Raw genomic sequence first — 23,546 nt, forward strand, 5'->3', positions numbered from 1 at the left:
TCTTACACTTGTTCTTTAGCAGAGCTCTTTAGCAGAACTTACACGAATTCATAGCAGAACTGTGTGAGAAGGGTCCAAATACTCATTCTAAGTATTTGGTATTATTTTTTACATACAGTCATTGCAGTTATTATGATAGGCTGTAATGCCAGGTCAGTTAAATGCCTGTTCATATGCTGTGATAAGTCTAAATCTCACTGGAAGTATGGTGAATCACAAAGAGAAATAAATGTGTACGTGGAATTCTCTGCTTTTGTGGCTTACATGCCATGGGAAAGTTTTTTGCTAAAGCTGGAATGACTCGTTGAAGATTATAATAAATAATTCTTTTTCAGTGAATTTCATTATTAACTTGTTCAAAAACATTGAGGTCTTTATGATTTTAACATAATTAAATAATTTCTTGAATAAGGAAAACATTCTGAGACAAAGAAGACTGCATGGCATGCTTTTTTATCATATATATACAGAACACATTTCTTGACTCCTGCAGAAAGTGATTTAAAATCTCTTTTACTGTAAAAATGCAAAAGTTGTCATCATTGAAATATTGTATATTTTCATGTTTGGTTTGTATTGCATTTCTTTTTCTCTTTACTAATGGAGAAATTAATTACTACTGAAATACTTAAGTGAAAATAAGTTTAGTGATTTGCTGGGCAGAAAGCTGCATCAAATGTAACAGAGGTATTTATGCTTTGGGTTTACCTGCTGTAATGCAGTTATTAGAATAATTTGAGGTTATTCATTGTCCTTTAACAGCATAAAACTGGTATACATGTTTTTCACAGGTGTATCGTTGTCAAATGCCATGGTAAATGCTGGGCTGACATCATTTAAAAAAATTGAAGACATAAATGCAAGAGAGCTTGAATTGGTAACTTATTATTTTGTACATAGATAAATATGATAGGGAAAATACTGAGGATTAATACTGTTAGCAGTAAAAGCAGTATAGTTAATGTATATTTGTTATATGACCATAGTAAAATTTAGATGTTTAGGTGATTTATTCATTTTAACTAGTAGAATTTTTAAAACTGTGTAGCTACTGCTGGTTTTCCTTGAAAATGTGTATGATGTTTTGTTGTAGCAAATTTAATGTGAATGATGATTTCACTGATTTGGCTGGCTGTGGAAAACAGATGCTTAAATATGTAGAATTTCATCATTAACATGGTTTGAAACATTCTCTATTAAAAGTGTTGTAAAAATATAAAAAGGAGTATGTATTTACAGTTTCTCTTAGTGTATCTCAATTATGAAAATCCCAAATTTCCATTATTGCAAGTTTGAGATAAAAATCTTCTAAATCATCTATAATGCAGTTCTTATTTTAGGAAAGGTAAATGTTACCCTAGGACTGGTTCTTTGGCTTTTGGCTTCTTTTCTGTGGAAGCTGTTTTTCCAGTGTTCTGGAAGATATAACAGACTTCTAAATCTTACTTGGATTTTTCTGTTTTGACTTTGGAAATTTGATTTATCATTCTGGCTCCTTTTGTGTTTTTTTCTTGTAATTTGTTCTGTTTTAGTTAAAGCTTGTGCAGCATAGAAGAGTGATCTCATATAAAACCTGAGTAGTCATTGGTAGGTGATTGAATGAACTGAACTGAAGCAGTAGCAACTTGAAAAAGTGTTGGAATTTCCTTTTGGTATGTTGCTATTCTGGGCCTCACTGACAGTAGAGAACCAAGAGTGAAAGGGGCTTTTGTTGCTAACATAATTACTCGGGTGACTTTGATTCCTTGGATTTACATCTTTGCAGATTTTAAACAGACATCCTCCTTTTGGAAACCAGATAAAAGAGTCTGTTTTGCACCTTCCAAAATATGAACTTGAAATTGAACAGGTACATTCTTTCATATTTATTTTATGTTTTTATGCTGGTTGTATTAAATGAAAAAGCAAGTACTGACTTAAAGCAGTTCTGAGTCTTCACAGATAGAAGATCATACAATATTGTGACCTCCTTCCCACTTAGCAGGTAGAATGAAACTCCTAAATCTCAAAGGAGAGCCTTGGAACAGACATTCCCCATAATATATTGGCCTCTCTTGTTGATAACATTTTATTTTACAGATGTATACCAGTATATTCACATTCTAGCATTATATGTGAGTCTGAGAGGTCTCTTCTATCTTGAATTTAAACAAACCCTAGAGACAGCAAAACATCCAAATACAGCTTACTGAAATAGTATTAATGCATGTTTATTTTCAACAGCACACTTAGGAATATAGAGAAACAGTAAGTTATTACATTAACCTAGCTGGTGCCCTTTCAAAAGAAGGGTACAGTTCTATGTGTAATCAAAAGCTTTGAGGTTCTGATATGCATTTTGTCTTTATATGGATCACAAAGACACTCTAGCTTTCTAAAATGCAAAATTTGAAAAGTAACCTTAAAGTTGATAGAAATGAAGACACATTTAAAGTTAAAAGCTCAATAGATGTGTGAAATTCTATTGGTATAACAATCAGTTCTAGTTTACTTTTCCCTTGACATAATACCAGATGAGTAGCACAATTCTCAGAATGAAGATTTAACAATTATAAATATCTTCTAGAGGAATGTTGGGATGCCAAAATATAACTTCTATATAACAAGTCTTATTCTTGCATATTTCTCTTTGCATTTGTCCTTGATTCTCAGTACTGAATCAAACTTAGGGTATTCAGCTTATGACCAAGTTAGTACTGAAAATCAGTGTCTCAGAGGAACAAATAAAATTGTACCACAAATTCAAATTGCTTGAGTTGAGTTTTTGTGCTTGTATCAATGGATAGAAATTTATAGAGGGGCATATATTTTCCTCTGCATATTTTAGCAGTTCTGTCTTCTGTATCATTTTCCCTAGCTTCCCAAATACAGTGACACGTTGGCAGAAATCTTAGTAACCATCAAATTAACAAACTATGAGCAGCTCCAGACAAAGAGAACAGCGCCAGACTTTCACTATGTTACATTGGTCATAGGAGATGCTGACAACCAAGTCATTATTAATCAGAAAATTATGTATGTATGATCAGGTTTTTTTGCCTCACATAGTTTTTATGGTGTTGGTTTTTCATCTGTTCTGTGACTTTAAGGCATATTTTCAATACTTCCTACTGATGTCTAATAGTACAAAATTATTCTTTTTCCTACAGCATTTTCTAGTCACTGTTGTCATTTAAAATGCTACATAAGATTCAGAAACCCCCAAAACATGCCAGTGTGCTTGTCAGTGAAGAGAGCACGTGTAAATATCTATTAAACATCAATGTCATATTACGGAAAAGTCATAATAATTTTCCCATAAATCTAAAACAAGTAAAATACCTTTTAAAAATATAGGTAAACCAGTTGTTACTTCCTCCTGTTAGCTATATTTCTTTAATTATATTTTAGAAATTCTTTTTTTCCCTCAGAGATGGATTTAAATTCTCCTGTTGGCTAAGAGATGCTTGGAGCAAATGGGAAAAGAGAAACAGAATCTTTTCCAACTGCTTGACCTTCATGAGAATTCTGGCCAAAATCTGGCACTTTGGGCAAAATTGAAACTCATCTGCAGGATCCTGGCCCTCCTATGGCCATAAATCAAACATTATTGAAGAGTTATTCTTAGGCCAATTATCAAGCAAAACGAAAGAACTAGAACCAAATGCAGGCTCTTTCACTTGGTTACAGATACCATAGTATGCATACCATAGTATGCTGTCCTTGTCTAACAACTTTTGCTGATGCATTACAGGGATTCTGTGCTCCTGAAAACTGGAAATTGGATGAAGAAAATTGAAGTTAAAAGAGCTGATAAATCAGAAGACATTAGTATAAATTTAATTAGTTCTGATTATGGTAGGTTAAGGTATTCTTTGAATTAAAAAACAATATGCATAAGATTTTGGAACAAATAACTAAAACACTTTCTGTTAAGCCAAAGTATAATAAAGTGAGCTGGTCTGGAAACAAAGCTCTATAACATGTATTTTACTGGGTTGCATACTACCTCTCACAATTACTTATCAGGTTATTTAATTTACTGCGACATTAAGGAACTGAGAAGCATCAAAACTAGGATGTTACTAGGAGACAGTATTTTGCTCTGTTGATACAGGTTGGGATTCTCTGTTGTCCTTCTCCTTCAAGTGAGTTAACTTTCAGTAGAGATAACCTATCAGCCTGACAGGTTATTTATGCTGAGCAGAGCTGTCTTTGTGAATGGTTAGGTTTTGCACTGTAGTAAAGAGGTGCTGGATGTGGTTCATCTCCACTTTGGTAACAAGAAATTCCTACAGCTGGAAATGTTGTGCCTTACTATGTGCAGATTTAAACATGGGTCCCCTCAGTGATAATTTTCATGCAGTTTGAACTATAGCAGCAAAGGATCCCCTTATGACCGTGAAACACAAAACTTCAAGAAACAATTTAAAGATAAACTGGCTCTGTTCAATTCTGTCATCGTGCCCCACCAGTAAAGAAAAAGTGCTCTGTGTTAGGTTAACTGAAGTGTAGTTGATGCTTCCATGGTAAATATTGACATTGAGATTATTACAATAATCAAGCCTGGAATAATCTATATTTCTATAGCTAGACCTGTGGCTCTGGAAAAAAGGGTTTTCTAACCACACAGAAATGAAAATTGTCCTTTTATCTGCAGGTACAGTAGATAAAGTACTCAGTACTGAGTCCAGTAGAACTCAGCACAACAGTTAATTTTTCTGAAACTGGTAACAGTGAAATTAGACTAAAAACAGGTCTTCCTAGTCTCTACTTATTTTTAAGTCTGTTCCTATTTCAGACTTCAAGGAAATCTCACATTTTTTAAAAGCCTGTCTGGTTTTCCAGCAAATTTTATTTCCCTAATAAAAGACAAAATTACTCTTTTTACAAAGGGTGTCTCTCAGTCTGTCATGAATATTGGCCTTCAGCTTGAGAAGCATTATCAACATATTCATTTTTTGCCTTTGCCAGTACAGAGCTCCTGATACTCCTGAACACAGACTGGAGTAGAGTTTAAAAGTTAAAATTTTATCAGCTGTGCAAGTCATAGATAAATGTAGTTTTAACACAATACAAGAACATTTGGTTAAAGGAACTAATTTTGTTTTTCTTCTAGTAACTATGTCTTTAATTCTAAAAAATGTTTGGGGTTTTTAATCTCAATCCTGAAGAATCTGGTCATACAAGAGTGTGCTCTAAGGGCAATTAATTTTTTAAATTTCCATGATCTTTGAGTAACATTTACTTGCTTAAACACTTTAGAAAACTGAAGATAATTGTAGTATAGAAATAGTTGAATGCAGTTTTAATATTTTTGTCTTTTTATTTTCCAAGTTGGCCTTGATATACAGCGAGCATATACAGCCTTCTACTTAACACCAAAACCAGAGGGACGTAAGGTGGTTACAAATCAAAAATTGAAAGCTGAATCTACACTTGAGAAATGTTATAGCTCACCCCAAAGCTTGCCAGCAGCAAAAGTAGTTACAGGTAAATGGTCAGATCACAGTATCTGGCTGATACTAAAGTCAACAGAAAATTGAATTTTGCTGTCACTAGGGAACTAAATCTTTATTCATCCCTGCTGTTTCTTTCTCAAAGGTAATAAAAATACAACTCTGCTGCTTCTACTTGTAAAGTACTACACTGCAATTCTTTGATGATTTTGAAAGTAAGAAAAATCATGGGTGTTTGGTATCCAATATTACTGTTTGAATTTCTGTATTATATTTATCTAGGAGGCAGATTTAAACAGGAGATTGCTTACAAGAAATACGGCAACAGAGAATGCAACCACCGCTGTAAAAATAAAGATGTGTGTGGGCATGACTGCTGTGAGTTTCATTAAATCTACTACTTCTGATACTTTTAGAGAAATGCAATTGAGAACAGCTCCCATCATGCCAATAGCTACGTTAATAGAAACAATACCAGCAAGAGAATGGGTTGTTATGATGCAGTCATAAAAGCAATTATAAGTAGCTTTGGCAGTAGCACTTTTATAGGTGCTACAATGATTAATAATACTTTTTGTACTTAGCATATGATCTTAAAAATTGTCAAACTTGTTATGCTTTTATAAAATACTCTGTTAGATCTTGTAGTTAGCATGTGAAATCTTTTAGAATCTTTTAACAAGAGATATTAAGCTTAGTGGCAAAGTTTTTCAAAGTAATTTGAAAACAATTAGGATTTATCCCTTATAACTAATCTAAAGATTATTTTACTTCATTTTCTCAGGTAAAACTGGAGTACCTCCAAAGTCACAGATGAATGGGGACACAAATGTTTCTTTGTACCTAGCTGATTTAAGGAGCAGGAACTCAGTTTCATCTATACCCCCAGTAAAACGTCTAAAGGTTCGCTTGAATGCAGTCAGCCATTTCATAGGTTTATTTTAATCTGTTACATATTTGTAGGCATTGTTTGCAGAGAAAATTTTATCACTAAATATGAAGATCCAAGTTTGACTTTTCTGTGTGGAGTGCAAAAAGTAAGGAAGTACAAAGGTCCAGAAATCTTTGAGAGGTTCTACTGTTCTTTGGGACATTTCCATTGGTCCACTTTTGTGCACATCCTCTATATTTTTTCTTTTATGGCATTTGATAGGTTGTGGTTGGTGAGATTGAGAGGCATTGTTGGAAGGTACTGCACTGTGACTTGGTTTGGCAAAATATAACCTGAATGAAACAAATTGTGGTATTTATTAGTCATGCTACTAAGTCCTTTTTTCACTGGCAAGTACATCCACTTGTTTATAAGAAAACTATCCCTATTGGTTTTAAACTTCTGAAACATTTCATGGCTTGCACTTTATTCCTCTGAATGTAGTGGTAAACTAGGTCTTTCTGCAGCAAGAATGACATTTGAGGTATTGGAGGGTTTTATTTCTACCTCACAGTTTTGTTTGCTTGTTTGTTTGCAGTAGAGGATTATTTAGCCTACACTAACACAGATGAGAGTCGACCAGTCTGGCTTTGCCGGGATGCTTGCATACCTCCACCAGAAGCACATAATTCAAACCTTTTTAACTGAGTGCATTAGATAGACAGACATCAGAAAGGTTTTACAACATTTAAAAATTGTGCTAACTAACAATATTAATGATGCCATCAAGCCTGTTAAAAATAATAGTTCTTAGTATGTTTATATCTTATAAGTTAAAATATTTTGCTTTCTTTAGATGCAGATGTTAAATCAAGCTGAAAATGTGGATCTCAAACAATTTGTTTTTACACCTAAGTCTTTATTGCCAGCCTTGCCAAGGTATTACTAAGAATTGCTTTCTGAATAAATTTATTTTGCAACTTTCTGTATTGTTTTACAGACATGTCATTGATTTATTGTTTTTAAATAGGTCTAGCAATAAACTGTCATCTTTATCACCTTCAGTGGACCAGGAAGATAATATTAATACCTTAGAAATATCTCAGAAACAACTGCAATCCCAGAATTGTGGAAAGAGTAGTAAGTTATTGCTTATGTTTAAAATTGCAGGGTTTACTGTTTTGATGTTTAAATTAATGCTTCATGCTTTTCTGCCACAGATAAAAGCAGATACTGTTTTTCAGATGCTTTGAATGTGGACTTTGAACTGAGAGACGATATTTGGGATGATATTGATGATGAGAAATTGGTATTTGCCAGTAATTTTGTCAGTAGAGAATTAGGTAAGGTTATTTCAACAAACTTTTTTCTTTCCTAAAATTATTCTACAGGCTATTATTTGAGAATAAGTTATAATAATATACAATGAATAGAACCACCTGAAATTTTTGGTTAATTGACTAGACTGACAGATTTATTATTCTGCCTTGAATGTCACATATATTTTGACAAATCCAATACAGAAGGGAGAGTTGAAAAACTCACAATTAAAGTTTTTTGATGGCCTGCAACTGCATAATTGTTGTTTCATAATGTATATTGACTGTATATCTCTGCTTATCTTTATATTAGCCCAAAACCCAAAGAAGAAATATTGCAAGAGTTAAGACACTTTCATAATTTTCAAAGTATTATTTATCATAACATGGGAAATATTTAGAAGGGGTTGTGGCTTCTTCTCAACCCTCTTTTTAAAGCTTTCATTCTTTCACAGAACATGGAAATATCTGCCTTAGAAGTCCAGATGAATGTCAGCCCCTCTGCCAGTATACATCAAGCAAAGTCACAAATAACATTTCAAAAGAGTAAGCCTTACATAATTTACTACTGTTTTATTCAGTTTAAAATATTGTCTGTATTTCACATGTATCTGTGTAATTAAATGTATAGAAGGTTGTTCACTCATAAAAGTGAGTGAAATTTCAGTGTTTAAAAGGCATGCCTTGTTGCATTATTTTAATTTGGTTTTTATTTAAGTGTGCAGAGAAATAAGTAGAAAAACCTGAATTGAACAGAAAATAATTTTTCCCTTCCGTAAAAATACTGAAATTATTCAACTTGGTATTTTCAGTTCATGCACGGTACAAGATGAGTCCAGTATTCACAACTCAGATGTTTCTGTGGTCAATAGCACATCAAAAGTGAATTTATCTGTACAGAATAGAAATATAACTTTGGTGAGTAAAAATATATTGACAACTGAATTTTCTATCATTTGAGTACTTATTGCGTAAATATATCTGCCATATCTGACTGATGAATCAATTAGGATATCATTAATTTCAAATTGTCCAAATCATTCTCTGTTCATTGGGATATTCCTGATGCACAGAAAAAGGATATGAATTTACTTTATATAGCACAATCTCAAAACTATTTACTCAATTTGATCATTTCTCTGTCCTGTATATATTTAGATTCATCACATGCTTGGTCCTTGTCAAATATCATAATATCAATTAAATACCAGTACTACATTGTACAACAATCTGGGAGCTTCAGTTGGTTTAACCATGTATACTTTTAAATGTTTGTGTTGCAGTTCAGTTTTCAAGAAAAAACACATTCAAGTCCTTCTCAAGAGCAAAAAAATTTACAGTGTTCTTCCATCCGAGAAATAATCTCAGACTCTTCGAAATTCACTAGGAAAGAAGATTTTTTTATTTTCACAAAAGAGCAGGAAAAAGAAGTAGATCCCAGGTAAGAAAAGCTTACATATGTTTTTCTGTTTCTTCAGTGTTACAGTGCTTAGTTCTTCATGGAATACAGACTTTTGGGCAATGTGTTAGTTTCTAATATTCATTGCTAAAAAGTTGAGTTTTCACAATAATAGTAACAAATAATTTTTCTTAAGAGACATTACTTAAAATTGCTTGTCTTGGTTTCTCTTGACTCTATAGCGTTCCTGATTCCATAGGTTTTGATGTGCTATACCTTATTTGTTTGTTTGCTTCATCTTCTTTAGATTTCTTCTTGATGATGAAACCAATGATGTCAAGCCCTTTCTTGGAATATTTGATGGTATTTTGTAAAACATGTAAACAAAATACATTGTAAGTGCTGGGGAAAGAACTTACAGTCAATTTTACAGTAAGGCTCCAGTCAAGAGAGTTTGATTCCTGTTGTATACCTATTTATTAATAGCTGGATTGCTGCATAGAATATACAATAAATTAGACACCAGTTTTGTTGTAGAATTTATAGAACATAAGAAATAATATCTTGTTTTACAAGTATTAAAGTATTTTTTGTTGACCTTGCTGTTTTCAGGATTATAAAGAAAAATATTGAAATGTGTCAAAGGAGAATAGTTCATAATTTGAGGGTACTTTAACAGATAACAGAAAATCCCATTAGAGAAAGTAAAGGATTAAGTGTTTATAGTAACATGTCCTGCTTCTCAAATAATCTTTAGGGGAATGAAAAATTCTTTTGTTGGAAATTTTGTAATATTTTTCAGGTTTTTCTTTCAGTTTCTCTCAAGTTGAATTTTTCATAGTGCTGTAAAATAATTAGATTTATAAAGAGAAGTAATAGGATGATAGATTATCCTAGATTCTAGATATTCTTTTTGACAGTGCTATGTGTTAATAAAAAAAGTGCAACTTAAGCAGATATTGTTTCCAGATTTTCAGCAAACCAGTTGTTAAATGTCTTTTAAAATACTCTAAAACTCTCTTGCCTGTTCAGTTTCCTACCCTAGGTCATAAAAGGGACGTTCATGTGTCCTAATACAGATTTAGGCACCAGGCATTGGATTTGGATATTTTCTTGTAGCTTTAGTGTTTGAATAGTAGACTTTGCAAGTTCAACAGTTAGTAGAATATGGGATATTGCCTAAAATCCAAGAGAATGTTAAATTTACTGTTAATTATTTAAAATGTGAGGAATTAAAATGCTACAATCACATGTGGAACATTAGCTGTCTATTCTTTCAATGTTGTTTATGGTGCAACTAAATGCAGCTGTGTTTTTCTCCACTACCAGGTTGTAATTTTCTCAACTAATAACATTTGGCTTGACTCCAGTGTTTCCTTATGCTTTTGACTTAATATAACTCTTTCTCTGCATGAAAGAATGGCCTACTCTAAGCAGCCTCAATACTCACTCCTCAATATGTTTTTGACTATGCAAATGCCAGCAGGCCCCACTACACCTCAAATATTTTATTATATCTCAGAGTTATTAGTATGTCAGATCTCTTTTTGTCAGATTTTTTAAAATCAGGCTTCCAAGCTGATGTAAGTCAGAATTACTGTACTACTGCTACATTTAGCCCAGCAATCCTGGTCATGTACACATTCCAGTTCTGTGTCAGGGTAAGATTTAAGAATGCAGATTTTGTTTCCTGCACGTCACCATCTTCTGATTTCCATGGGAAACAGGTGGCTCCTAGGCAGACACAGTGGTGTTTCTCAAAAGATGCTTCATATAAATAATCAGGAGACCAAAACCCCAGGTCACACCCTAGAAAGTAAGTACTGACATAGCTATGGAGAGCTGTAATTGCCATTGTTTAATTGAATCCCATTAAGAGATAAACCTAATTCACCTGGATTCCCTGTCTAGTCACTAGAAAGAGGCAGACACTGTCAGAAGATATTTTAGATTGTAGTGGGCTGAATTGCTCTCTGGTGCAACTGTCCAAATTACCTGTGTTGAGAGTGACATGGAGAAGCTGGTGTGCTGTAATTTCACAGAAAGGATCACTGAATATTGCTTTGCTTGTGCATGTGAGACACTGAATTCCTTTATCATCCTTGTAAGGATCTAATTTTCCTAAGGTGAATAAAAGGGCAAGAGATGGCTGTGCTTTGTTTCAGGTGCTGACCAAATGCTAAAAAAGACAAATTCAACAGGATATTATCAGACATTTTCACTAAGCTACTGACAATGAGTAAAATACAGACTAAAGTACATAAAAAATTTGTTAGAGTCCAAACTGGTCCTTATTTTAATTCTACATAGAGTTGAAACATTAAATGAGTGGCTTGAGTTTCAATCAATGGGATTGTGTAAGTAATTCTTTGGGGATACTGCAGGATGCCACAGACTTTAGTCTAGGGATGATTCTACAAAATTTACATTATAAAAAATACTGTTTTCTATAATGGAGAAGTGAAAGAAAATTCAATGTGATGAGAAGTCAGATTTTACTATCTTACTTGTGTGATTCCCCATAATAAAATACATGCTTATACCTGCTTTTAATTTAACTTCAACTTCCTTATATGCTTCCTTGTCCTGTCACACATACTGATTTCAAAATATAAACTGAGATCAACCATATCTGTGCCTGAAGAAAATGCAATATGCACTCAAAACCTATAATCTTCAAAAGTAGTGGGAAAATAAGTATAGTGTTTAAACATGTTGCGAGACATCTTTGTGTATAAGGTAAGTTACAGCATACAGAATACTGCAAATGTATTGTAACATAATTTTCATTGTGTGGGCAATGTCTTGAGCACATTTTAATTATATAGCTTTTATTCCTGTATTTGAAGATTTTAATGAGTTAAACATTACAGTAATTGTCAAAATAAGAGCAGCTGCAACAAGTCAGACCCTTGTTATTTGGGTGTATTTTTACTTAGATATACCTTCACAGAATAGTTATGTGATGTATAAAAGTTGGTGCTCTTAAAGGCAGTCAGAATAATGATAAAGAATGAACAGAAGTCGCTGTATGAAACCAACATACACAAAATATTTGAAATTAGTCATTTTGCAGAGCACAAATGATACCATTCTAATGCATCATTATGACAGTATTCAGATGGTACCTCTTCTGAAAGAAAGGGTGTCTTGCATTAGCTCTTTATGTCACTTTGTCTGCATGTTATGTAGATGAGCAAAAGAGTCATATCATGTCAATTGTTTTACTGCCAGAATCTTTAATTATATCTCTAAAATGAGATCTTTGAATGCCTGGGTTTTTTCCAAGCTCCTTTGCTTAACAAGGAAATAGAAAAGAAGGTACTAATCAGGGTAAAATTCTCTTCCTGCAGAGGGCTAATAACACACTGCATTTTTGGAAGACTTCCATGAGAATTAACTGAGGCACATACAGTGCTTTCAGTGATTAATTCAGCTTGACTGAAAACAATCAGATAGAAAAAGGACAGGTGTTTATTGGCTGTTTATTGGCTGTTCAGTTGAGATAAACCTGGCTTAGCCATGCTTCTGTATTTGTTCTTGAAGTCTGTGTGACATTAAATGGTATCAGTTTAAGCCTTCAGTTTCTCTCAGTGTTGTAATTCCTGGTCTGCATGTGCCCTGATGGGGGTTTCAGATGGAATGGGCTGGGGTAAGGAGTGCACCTCTGTAAGCAGTAGGTCTGTCTGTCTCTAGGCAGTGCTTATCACTGTTGCTCTTCCCTCTGGTTGTGAAGAGACTGGAAAGGATGTGCTACTGTCGACTTGCAGTCCTGCCTTAACAGGAGCCCCAGTCCAGACTGTTTATACCAGTCAGGAAGAGTTGGTTCCCAGTTTGCTTTAGTGTGCTACCTACCACACTGAAACACTACACTGTGGGGAATGTGCTTTGAGTGGTCCGAGTCTGTCCTCTTGTGCTTCTTAAATGGATTATTTCCCTGTGCCAGGACTTGAGGGGCACATCTAATTGGTGGTGTGTGAAAATGTTAACATGCTTTGCAGAAATGCAGTAGATGGTACTGGGTGGATAAAGAAGAAGGACACATAAATAAGGTATATGTCCTTTCAAATATAATAAAATTGCCCAGATATAATAATAAGTAATTTCTTCCTGTATTTAAAATATATACTGCATGGAACTAGCATGTCTTTTTGACTGGGGCTACATGACAGTTTCTATATTTTAGATAGCTGAGCATAGGGAATAAGGCAAAACATTTTATTTTGAAAACTGTAAGGATATTTTGTTTATATAAAGGAAACAATGTTTCTTTTGTAACTGTGAAACTTCCTATTAAAGGATGCATATAGCTTTCAAAATAAAAAGACATTTGTAACTGTAAATGGCTATGATATATTTGCTGTTCCCCCACCCACTTAGAGACAAAACCTATTTATGAGGCTTTATTAAGTGCAAATAATTCCCATGCTTCTGCAGAATGTAGTCTGATTTGCATATAAATGACATCTCATGATTTCTGCTCAGAAAACTATATTGAAAAATACATAGTTCTGCACTGGAAACCTGATATTCACACATCTTAAGGTCAGCTTGCATAACTTGTTTTAAGCTGCTGCATGTTGATACCTGATCTTCCGGCTAGATTCAGGCTTTATCCTTTGAAATTATGGATTTCTTATTTTGATCTAATTCCAAAACATTTATCTCATCAGTTTAAGCATTTAAAAGTACTCAGAATATTCATCAGTGCAAGTGGAAAACTCCTAACTTGGCACTTTTCCTTATCTCCAGTACTGTGAATTTGTGATATGAGAGAATTCCTGCTGTTTGAGTGAGACAGAAAAAGGCTGCTAACTTGCTAACTAGTCACTTTAATAAATGGTAGGATGTAATGAAAGTAGACACAGAAATATTACTCTTTTTTATGCTTTAATCTGTATAATACAATAAGTAATACAGCGAACCTTGCCATTGAACTCTGTATATTTTCACAGATTCTTATATCCTGCTTTGCCAATACCTTTGATGGTGTTTCTTTAAACAGCCAAGCCACTCATTCGGGACAAGTGTCCACTTACTGACAGGCTCCTGCTGCTTCTTAGATCCATCCTAAAATAAAAGAAAGATGTTGGAGAGACAGGCATTAAAAGGTTTGGAAGAGACCTGCCATGCCTTGGTTTTCAAATTCCTGCCTGGCAAAGGTCTTAGTGAGCCGATTGCTATTGCTGGAAGCAATAGGTTCTCTGCTTAGAGAGATTGATTTGCCACAGTAAATAGTTGTTAGTTTTGAATGCCTCATGGAGAGCTTGACACTGTCTAGTAAAGAAAAAATGAAAGTAGTGCTATCTAGAAACTTGGATGTGCAAATCAGAACCTCCTTTTTAGCAATTTCTTTCAGTTTATAAAGGCCATTAAATTATCTGAATGAAAATGAGGCAGTACAATTTATTCCTATTTTTCCTGGTGTGGAGTAATATTTTAGCTGTTTTATTCCAGACTTGTTAGGTTCCTGTGTGTAGGAAATACACTTCTTTTATCCCAGAACTCTCTCCTTGTGTCTTATGTGTTATGCCTGGAGAAGGTTTTTCTGTCTAGTTGGGAATTTCCCCTCAAAGAATAGTCACCCAGCAGCTGTATCATTTATCATTTTCAGTATCTTCTCAATTATAAAGATTTCAGACTCTGAGGTCAATTTGGTTTCTAAAAATTGTACTAACAGATGTAAAAGGTGCATTGACCAAAGCATCAGCACATTATCAAATAATGTTATTTCTTAAGTATGGCAGCAAAAGTGATAAAGAAAGTGTCGGCCATGAAATAGATATGCTTATCTTGTGATACATCCCAGAGATGCATTTCAGACACTGGAGGCTTGCTTAGTGAGGAAAATAACTTGTGTTACAAAGATAAGAGGTACAAGTGGATGGATCTCCCTCCCTGTCTCCTGGGTGTGATTGTCTCAGACAACCGTATTAGCAGAAGCTTAGATACATTCTTAGCTCCTGGAATGGATTTGCTGAAGTGACAGTGCATACTGAGGATGATGGCAAAAAGATGGGCAGTGTATTCTGGAAGAAAATAAAGTTGGCAGCTTGCAATGGTGGAACACAGCTCCAGATAAGCATGTGGTTCAATAGAAATTAGTCTCTGTCCATAGACTTTATAGCAGCCGATCAGACCTGCTCTTTCAGTTCAAGCAGTTAATAATATCTCAGCACTGTAGCTTAAGGGATACAATTTTCAAAATTATTGTAGTGTGGGACCGATAAATTTCAGCACAAAGAAGGCACTATTCCATATAATTTATTTTAGATTTCCATCTAGGGTATGTTCTGACACTCCACATGAAAGTCAAATTGTCCATGTAAAATGGTTTTCGGGTGATAAGTTGACCCCTGGGGTTTTAGTAAAATAATAGGTTCAGAATTCCATCTGACTCTCCAATCTATAAAAGCTAGTTATCAGCTGTTTGAAGGATTTGATAAGAAAGGGAAAAAAAGAGAGAGCTTTTGTATAGTGACATTTTTCTCATTAATGGGGACAATGTAAGAATCATAAACTCCTTCTGGATTTGGCAGTAAATACTCTGCTGACGTGTTCCAGGAGGTAGTTGTTCTGTGTGAGGAGTGTTTGTGTCTTATCCTCCACATGCATATGGAACAAGGAATATTTCTAATAGACATGTATGGCCTGTCAAAAGAAGGACGTTTACCGTGCCATCATCTGGCCATCATTTCTAAATGCATTCCACCACCAGAGCCTACTTTGGCAGAAGTTTTGCTGCAGAATGACTGTCTCACACTGCCTAGAGACACGGTAGAATATTTAAATGTAGTGCAAAACAAACCGTAACCCGAAAAGAAATAAGGTGTTATTTTAAGTTCTCGTCTGAACACTTGTGTAGGACCTGCTGTGATTTTTTTTTTCTAGTTTTGTTATTTAATTGTATTTTCTTGAGAATACTTAAAAGTAGTTCCTGCTGTAACTTGTGACTTTACTGTCAGTTTAAGCAGATCCAAAGTTGGGTAGAGGCTTCGTTGCATTTTGTTCTAGTAGATGGGTGTATCTGCATGTTCATGCAGCATTAGTGACTGGGAAAAGGGGACAGTAAGATAGGACCAGTCATTGTGACAGTTAGAAGCAGTTTGCTTAATAAAATGCTAAAAGCATGTTTATGCTTAGTGCATTTGAGTGCCTCTTTGAATTTTGAGAAAAAAAATACCTCCTGCTTTTAAAAAGCAACTGTGCTCAAGAAAATATGACTTTCTAGAGTCTTTGTATATAAAAAGGATTGTCTCAAAGCAAAACCCAAGTCCCTCCACAGCTGGTTGTGATGTTCCTGTACTTCCCCTTCCTGTGTGGGTGGTGAACATTGAGCTCACTGCAGAAGTACTGTTATACTCTGTTGCTGCAACTTTTGCAGGTGTGAGGAAAGTTATACAGAGAGCACCCGTGTGCATCCTGTGTTCTGGAAGGGGCAGACATCTCCTCTAAGAGGAACTGAGCAGTGCTCAGAGGTGAAGATACCTGATGCTCCCAGGTTGGGTAGAGAAGGGAAATCTGAGATCTTGTCGGCAGTATTATGGAGGATCTGGGATTTTGGTTGTGGGACAGAGCAAGCTTTAGAAGTGACAGGAGAAAGGTGAGTTTCTTAGAGCAGGTGTCTGTGGCACCTCTGTGAACCATTTCAGATTGGAAGGACTGGAGAGAAAGATTTGCCCTGCAGTGACACAATGGAAACATTAATTTTCAAGCTTTTTTATTAATTCTAGTTCTCCAACAGTTCAGACTTGTTGTGATTTAAAGAACAATTCTATCCTCCCATTCCAGTAACATTTGCATTTATAAATCTGGATTCTGTGTGTGCTTATCAAATAGAAAAATATCTACCTAAACACAATTGCTAGTTTGGGGTCCTTGTGGACAGGATGAAAAAGAGCTAGCTGCTCTTAACACCTTACCTCTTCCTGGTTTTGTTTGGTTTAGCTTTATAGAGATAACTGGGTGTTAGTCCTGCAAGTGGGTAAGTTATAACAGATGTGGGACAGGCTGGCTCCCTCCCTTGAATGAACTCCTGCTTGTTCAGGTGTACATGAGCAGTACTGAGATCTACTGGAGTGTGCTCAAAAGCAAAGCATCTGTTGCATTCTTAAAGTGCTTTTCTTCTGGAAGAGCAGATCTGAGAACCAGAATTTATGAATAACTCTGACTTCTGCTATTGACTGGATTTAATCTGCATTAACACTTTCCAGAGTAGCTATATGTATTCCTCTGGGTTGTTTGTCACTCTGAGGCTGATTTGAAAATATGTCACCAAATTTCAAGCTTTCACATGTTAGTGCTGAAACATTTACCTCTCTACTGAGGTAATTATAATTTGTATTTGTGGCCCTAGTTGATTGTAGTCCTCACCTTTTGCTTACTTAAGCCCTGTTAGAAATTGCTTCCTTTCCTGGAGTGGGATGATGGAAGTAAAGTACTTTATCTGCATTCTTCCATACCCCTAATATTTGGGAAATGCTGGACTGATATAGTGTCAGGTGCTGTAGCTGTGTAAGTGTTTACTGAAAAATCTGTGAGTGCAGCCATAGGTAGAGTTGGTGTCAGACATGTAAACATCATGATCCAGCCCTGGAAGGAGAGTTCCAGAGCTCTGCATCAGGGAGGACACACAGAGCAGCCACATGTCCAGGATCAGCTCCCTCCAGGACAGGGACAACAATCTGTTACCCCAACAGAATAAGTTTACTAAAGAAGCATTGGATAGATGTGGTTCTATAAAAAAGTCTCTCCCATAACTTTTAATGCAGGAGTGGGGTATCTGTTCTAAGACTGAATTTAGGACATAGCATGACTAAAAAGCAAAACAGGAGAAAAAATAGTGGACAAAGTATTGCCTCCTTCAGAGGCGCAGCTTTAGGAACCACCTGTTTCTTACATGAAGCACTGAGGCTTTGCGGGTAATGCTGAGTTTGGAACAAGCATCACCTTCATGCCTGTATTTTGCCTTTTCTCCCCTGTAGGCAAACTTTATGCAGATGCCATTTTGTCTACTGCTATACAAGGTTGTGCTGACTGGCCAGATACTTTTGGAAGTATGACTGGAATGTGCTCGTGAAGATGTGGAAACCTAATCAGTAATGAAAATAGTCACTGAGTGTAAATCTGTGTTCTGTCAGAAAAGCTTGTTGACGCTGTGGAGCTCCACTCTTGCCCTGTGCCACTCAGCTGTTGTACCAGGCCAGTTGTTCTGTAAGGTTGTTTTGTGAATTGTCTTTTGAGAAGCCTGTCGCTTATCCCTTGGCAGTGCTGTTATTACCAGAAGAAAGTGCATGTGTACAAAGAGCAAAGTAGACTCAAATGTTACCTTCCACGGTTTTATTTCACTCATCCTTGATTGGAAAGTAGCCTTTGTTTCATGTATGTGGCAAGTGAACTACATAACATTAATGAAACAGAGGTCCTAAATCCTGCTTAGAATTGTCATTGGCAGCTATTAGTTTATTTTCAAGACTATTTTTTATTTAGTTAGTCATAATTTACCTAAGTATGTAGTAGTAGTTCTCTTGTTAGCTATAGAGGTGGTTGGAAGGGCTTGGGATGCTCCAAGATTTCATCCCAGCTTCATAGCATTCCTCATTGTCTTGAAACTGTGCTAGGCTTTGTGTCTGTAGTGAAAGAATTAAAAATAGAGCAGCACTAAATTGACATTTCCACTCCTTGTGTGGATGGAATGGGAAATGAGGAGCTCTTTGTCACCAAGTGCAATGGGTAATTCCAAGTACTGGCTACCATGTGTAAACAGCTGTGTCTTTCCTGCAGACCCTGACAAGAGATTTCAGACCATATTTCTTTAAAAAGGTCATTGAGAAATACAACCCCCAGGACGCACCGCACACTTAAGTGTTTTAATGTCTTTCACAGAGGGCTGACATCGGAGATTTCCCCTCCCTTACTGCGCTCACAATCGCCGGCCTGAGGCGCATTGAGGAATCGCCTGTCCGCCGTGCAGGAACCGTGCGTGGACGAGCCCTCGTTCACTGCGCACCCGCGGCAGCTCCGCGCCCCCGGCGCAGTGCGGGGGGACAGTGCAGGGCCGGGCCCGGGGGCAGCGCGGGGGCGTTGGCTCCGCGCCCGCTCCCTGCAGCCCGCGGGCAGTGCGGGACAGAGGCCACCGCCTCGCTGGCCCTGCAGGACGGAGGCCGCCTCGCTGGCCGTGCGTGGGGGCGGCCCGGGACGGCCGGGATTGCCGCCCTCGGGGCGCCGCCCTCCGGGTGCTTTAGCCGATGGCACTCGAGTGTCACCGTGCGCCTCCCCTCGGTGCTGGCACCAGGCTCAGGGCGAGACCGAGGTATGGCACGGCTTGTGCTGCAGGCACCCCATGGTGTGTTCCACCGTGCTTGTCCTGAGAGCTCTCGCGTCTCGGCACTGCCGGGTAGGTGACACACAGAGCCGCGGGCAGGGACGGCGGGAGGGACCCGGCCGCCACCGCCGCCCACCCGCGCCCCGCAGGGACTTGGTGGCAGGGCTCGCAGCTGGCCTTGCTCGGGCAGGTGTTTCCGGACTTAAAGGGAGCCCTTAATACTGAACACCCCTGCAAAATGCAAGCTAAAAGAAAGGGCGCCGACTGTACCGTAGAGTAAGAGTTGTAATTTTAAACGGGGAGAGGCCTACGTAAGATGGCCAGTTCTGTGGGCTTGCAGTGTATTTTGACCATGTTGGTTAAATGGTTAACAAGGGACTGATGTGCTGCAGAGGGAAGGTGACGTATCATCCTTTCGGGATATTTCCAAACGAGGGAGTCGTGTGACCCACTTCAGCACCTCAGTTTCCTCCTGACTCTTACTTTGTCACTCTCGGGTGATAACTGGGCCAGCCAGAGCGGACGGCCGAGCCCGGCCACCATTTCCCGTCACTGCTGCGTGGAGCGCCTCGGTGTGCTGTTCCCCTGCACCGAGCCCATCCGCGTCTGCCCGCCTCAGCCAGCCCCTCACCCTTCCTGTGGGAAGGAATAGGAAGAAAAGAGCCTTTTCCTTAATGCAGAAATAGGTTATGGGATAGTTTTTGTCTCAGAATTTATTTTCTCCTGAAAAGGAAAGTGCGTGCCCAAAGCAGCTGTAGCGCTGACCTCCCTTCCCTGTGTGCGAGGTCCCTGTTGCATGTCGGTAGGGGAAGGGAGAGGTGGCAAGACCTGGCTTGGCTCTGCGGCCTTGCGGGCTTTGGCTCTGCAGACGGGACCCAGGAGGCCGGCGGCGGCTCTGGGGCTGGGGAAGGCCTGGGTGTGCCTGCGGTCGGAGTGGGGCTGCACGCAGATCCTTCCCTACAGAAAAGTTTTGTCAGCACATGGACTGGTATCTGGCTTCACATTCCTTCTCAGAGTTCTCGAGACTTTCAAAAGGGAGGTCTCCCTTGTGGATTTATGTCAGTGATTTTGGGTTTTAAACTATTCATGCATGAAAAATGACTTAGGAGCTGTATACTCCCATGTATGAATAATGACTACATAGGAGCACAGATTACAGCAGTTTTGCACTGAGACTGCTGCAGTTTACATGCTCTCTTTGGGAACATTATGAAACGTTTTTAAATGCTGGTTCATGTTAATGCATTGATTTCAGTCAGTCTCTTTTTGTCCCTTTTGGATTTGTTCAACTTAACAGCTAGCTTGTTTCATGTTTGCTCTAAAATATGCTTAGCAAATTAGGCAAATAAAAAAATGAATGCAAAAATATGGTGCTATGCACATGTATCAGGTTTTTTATTTATTAATAGACTTCAATTTTCATATGATAGTCTGGTTTTTTTTTTTTAACTTTAGCTCAATGGATAGTTTATGCCAATTACACGTAGTTTAACAGCTTTGAAATCTGTTTTTGCTTTTCTAATGCATGAAGACATTGATTCTGTTTCAGGTTTTAATTAAACTCTACACTGACTTTAAATTCTATTGTCCTTTTCATTTAAATAGGATTTTTGTTAGATCTTTAACAAGACCTCAGTGGGGTAATAAATCTAAGCAATTGTCCTTATTAGGAGTAGATTATCCTCAAGAGATGGAAAGTCACAGAAGTAACTAAAACCATTTGCAGAGACTGAACTAAGGCTTTTTCTTCCTAAACATTAAACAGACTTGAAAATTACTTGCTTGGGCACTCAAATTAAATTAAATGATATTTTGTTTATTTTTCACATTTTCAGTGTAGGCTATTTGCATTTACTTAAAATTCACATTTCATTGAGTAGGATTCACTCCTGAATAAGGATCCTTACTTTCTGTATACAAGCTGTAATTGAAACTCAATATATCCTGCCATTTCTTTTGTTATTAACCCTTGCAGTGCTTCTAATGTATAGGACCTGCTGACACAGTGAGTGTGTATTCTTAGCTCATAGTTTTTGCCATAGAGATGAGTCTTGGCTGAAGAATTGGTCTTGTGTTTGTCCCACACCCCAGCCAAGGAAAACTGTGGAGTATTCAGGAGTGTGGAGCTTGTGCAAAGATTTCACATGCTGGATTAAAACCACAGGTTCTTGGTGAAAACTTGTCACACACCCAGAAGTTCTGTCTAGGTTTGACCTTATTGTGTTCACATACTGCTAGGAGGTGAAAGGGGATATAACTCTAATGGTTCTCTTTTTTTCAGCTGTTGGCTTCATTCGATGGTATTCTCTGTTCTGAGGTGCTCCAGGTTTGCTTTGTTCCTGGCTTTAGTCATCGGTTGACTTCTGATGGGACAAGGCCTCCTTTATACACAGTCAGATCCTGAATCCCCAGTGTTTAATTCCCAACTTCATTATACACATTTTGGTGCAGTTTCTTTAAGCATTCTGTTGTGTGGAAGCTCCGTTTTGGGGGACACTCGTTTCTAGGCATTAGTTCTAAACCAGCGGGCAAAGGCAGGGATGTCGTTCCGGGACATTCTCCCAGTGAGCCCTGCCGAGACAGCGGCTTTTCCCCGCTGGCCGCAGTCGCTGCACTGGCCAAGCCACTGCCGTCCGCGGGGGCCACGGCTGCAGGAAGTGGGGCTGAGGGGACACGGCTGAGCGGCCGCGGCCGCAGGAAGCGGGGCTGAAGGGACCGGCCTCAGGGACGCGGCCGCAGGAAGCGGGGCTGAAGGGACCGGCCTCAGGGACGCGGCCGCAGGAAGCGGGGCTGCGGGGACACGGCCGCACGTGACGCGCCCACGTCCGCCTCCGCCGGGAAGGAGCCCGCAGCTCTGCACGGCTGATGAGGACCAGCCCCTCTTGGTTGTTGCAGCTCTACCGGCTCTCAGCCAGCAGGTATGTAATTTCTGGAGCCCTCCTGTCCGTAGGCTCCTCTGCCCCTGTCCTGCAGGCCGGCGTCTCTGCACAGCAGGTCCTGTCAGCCTCCAGGCTGCTGCTCCCCGCATGGCATCTGCTGTGTTTCTCTACTAAGAAACTTCACCTCAAACCTTCTCGTCTTCTAAGTGATACTCTAGTGATACTTTGGGGCAGAACGAATTATGTTAAAGGAACACAGCTCATAAATATTAATTTCTAATTAGACTCTATTTGCTGCATATTCTAGGCAGCATTACAGGTTTTGAGCCTTCATCTGCCGCTTTCCATATCACTCAAATAGGAGAGATTTTGGCATGGTAAATCACAGAGGAAGGTGGAAAATCTGATGCAAAGTGAGATAATGTAGTTCTTCATTATTATGGCTCTTGTGTGCCCTGATAGAAAACTTTAAAACATGAAAGGTGCTGACAGCAGGTAAGTCACCTAGTTCCTGCTCTGCTTTAGGTATAAAGCATGGGGAAAGTGGAGGAAAGGAATGCACACTCTGGTTTTTAGGCTCAGATTGCAACTCACCCTTCCCTCTAAAGCAGTGCACTGGAGGAAGTGTAGCAAACCTACAACTTGTTTAATATAACTCGTGCACAAGATTATGAGTTCTAAGAGTGCTCAGCCTTTGGGACAGAGTCTGGGGAATTCAGATGTTCTTCATCCTATCTTGCATAGCAATTAGATCTGATTTAGGCAATGCTATACCTCGGACAAATTCCACAGGGCATAGTTTTGCTCTTATCAGGATGTGGGATTTTCCCTCTGTTTTCCCCAGCAGCAGGGCCAGGAGTTTGTGGCTCTGCAGGGTAAGATTGAGAGGGCCTAGCTCTGTCCCTTACTATGAGATTTGTCTTATCTCCCCCTCCACCCCTGTTTCCGGGAATGTATGCTGTAGTCAGAGGCAAGTGCTGTGACTCTGCCTGCAGTATGAAAGTGATGTGAACATAAGAAATGCAAGGCTAGCTAAATGGACTTCCATTGCTTGCTGATGTGCAGTGAAAAGAATCCTGTCTTGCCTTGCACTCTGCAGCAATGTGTGTTGCTTTCCAGTGCCAAGTACATACCACAGCATCAGATGTGGGGAGCTGCTGTTTGCACGTGTGCCATGCGGTGAGCTAGCAGCATTCCCCCTGTTCCAGCAGCCTCCCTGGAGGGCAGCAGGCTGCTTAAAAGGTCAGCGGGGTACCTGTGCATCACGGGCGTGAAAAGCTGCCCTCTTTAGGCCCTGAGGCAACAACTTGCTTTCA

At 38.4% G+C, this 23,546-nt stretch overlaps 2 protein-coding genes across 3 annotated transcripts in view; both read left to right on the forward strand.

Moving 5' to 3' along the window:
- Positions 1–10,462, forward strand: part of HFM1 (helicase for meiosis 1) — a 31,937-nt gene extending 21,475 nt beyond the window's left edge. The window contains exons 25-38 of the mRNA XM_071436309.1: positions 792–877; positions 1,766–1,849; positions 2,858–3,015; positions 3,734–3,837; positions 5,317–5,472; positions 5,721–5,816; positions 6,223–6,341; positions 7,166–7,248; positions 7,340–7,449; positions 7,554–7,652; positions 8,084–8,174; positions 8,441–8,546; positions 8,912–9,069; positions 9,335–10,462. Of these exons, the coding sequence (XP_071292410.1) occupies positions 792–877; positions 1,766–1,849; positions 2,858–3,015; positions 3,734–3,837; positions 5,317–5,472; positions 5,721–5,816; positions 6,223–6,341; positions 7,166–7,248; positions 7,340–7,449; positions 7,554–7,652; positions 8,084–8,174; positions 8,441–8,546; positions 8,912–9,069; positions 9,335–9,401 (1,517 nt within the window). The 3' untranslated portion in view covers positions 9,402–10,462. The remainder of the gene's footprint in view (positions 1–791; positions 878–1,765; positions 1,850–2,857; positions 3,016–3,733; positions 3,838–5,316; positions 5,473–5,720; positions 5,817–6,222; positions 6,342–7,165; positions 7,249–7,339; positions 7,450–7,553; positions 7,653–8,083; positions 8,175–8,440; positions 8,547–8,911; positions 9,070–9,334) is intronic.
- Positions 10,463–19,301: 8,839 nt separating this feature from the next.
- ZNF644 (zinc finger protein 644) overlaps positions 19,302–23,546 on the forward strand; it is a 74,820-nt gene continuing 70,575 nt past the window's right edge. The window contains exon 1 of one of the 2 annotated variants that reach the window (XM_071436315.1): positions 19,302–19,423. The gene's annotated coding sequence lies outside the window, so the exon portion shown is untranslated. Of the gene's footprint in view, positions 19,424–22,155; positions 22,270–23,546 lie in introns of those variants that run through there. The other variant, XM_071436313.1, reaches the window with a different exon arrangement.

The sequence above is a fragment of the Agelaius tricolor genome, unplaced genomic scaffold (assembly GCF_023055355.1).
Source record: "Agelaius tricolor isolate 1412-34295 unplaced genomic scaffold, bAgeTri1.0.p SCAF_11, whole genome shotgun sequence".
Classification (NCBI taxonomy): domain Eukaryota; kingdom Metazoa; phylum Chordata; class Aves; order Passeriformes; family Icteridae; genus Agelaius; species Agelaius tricolor.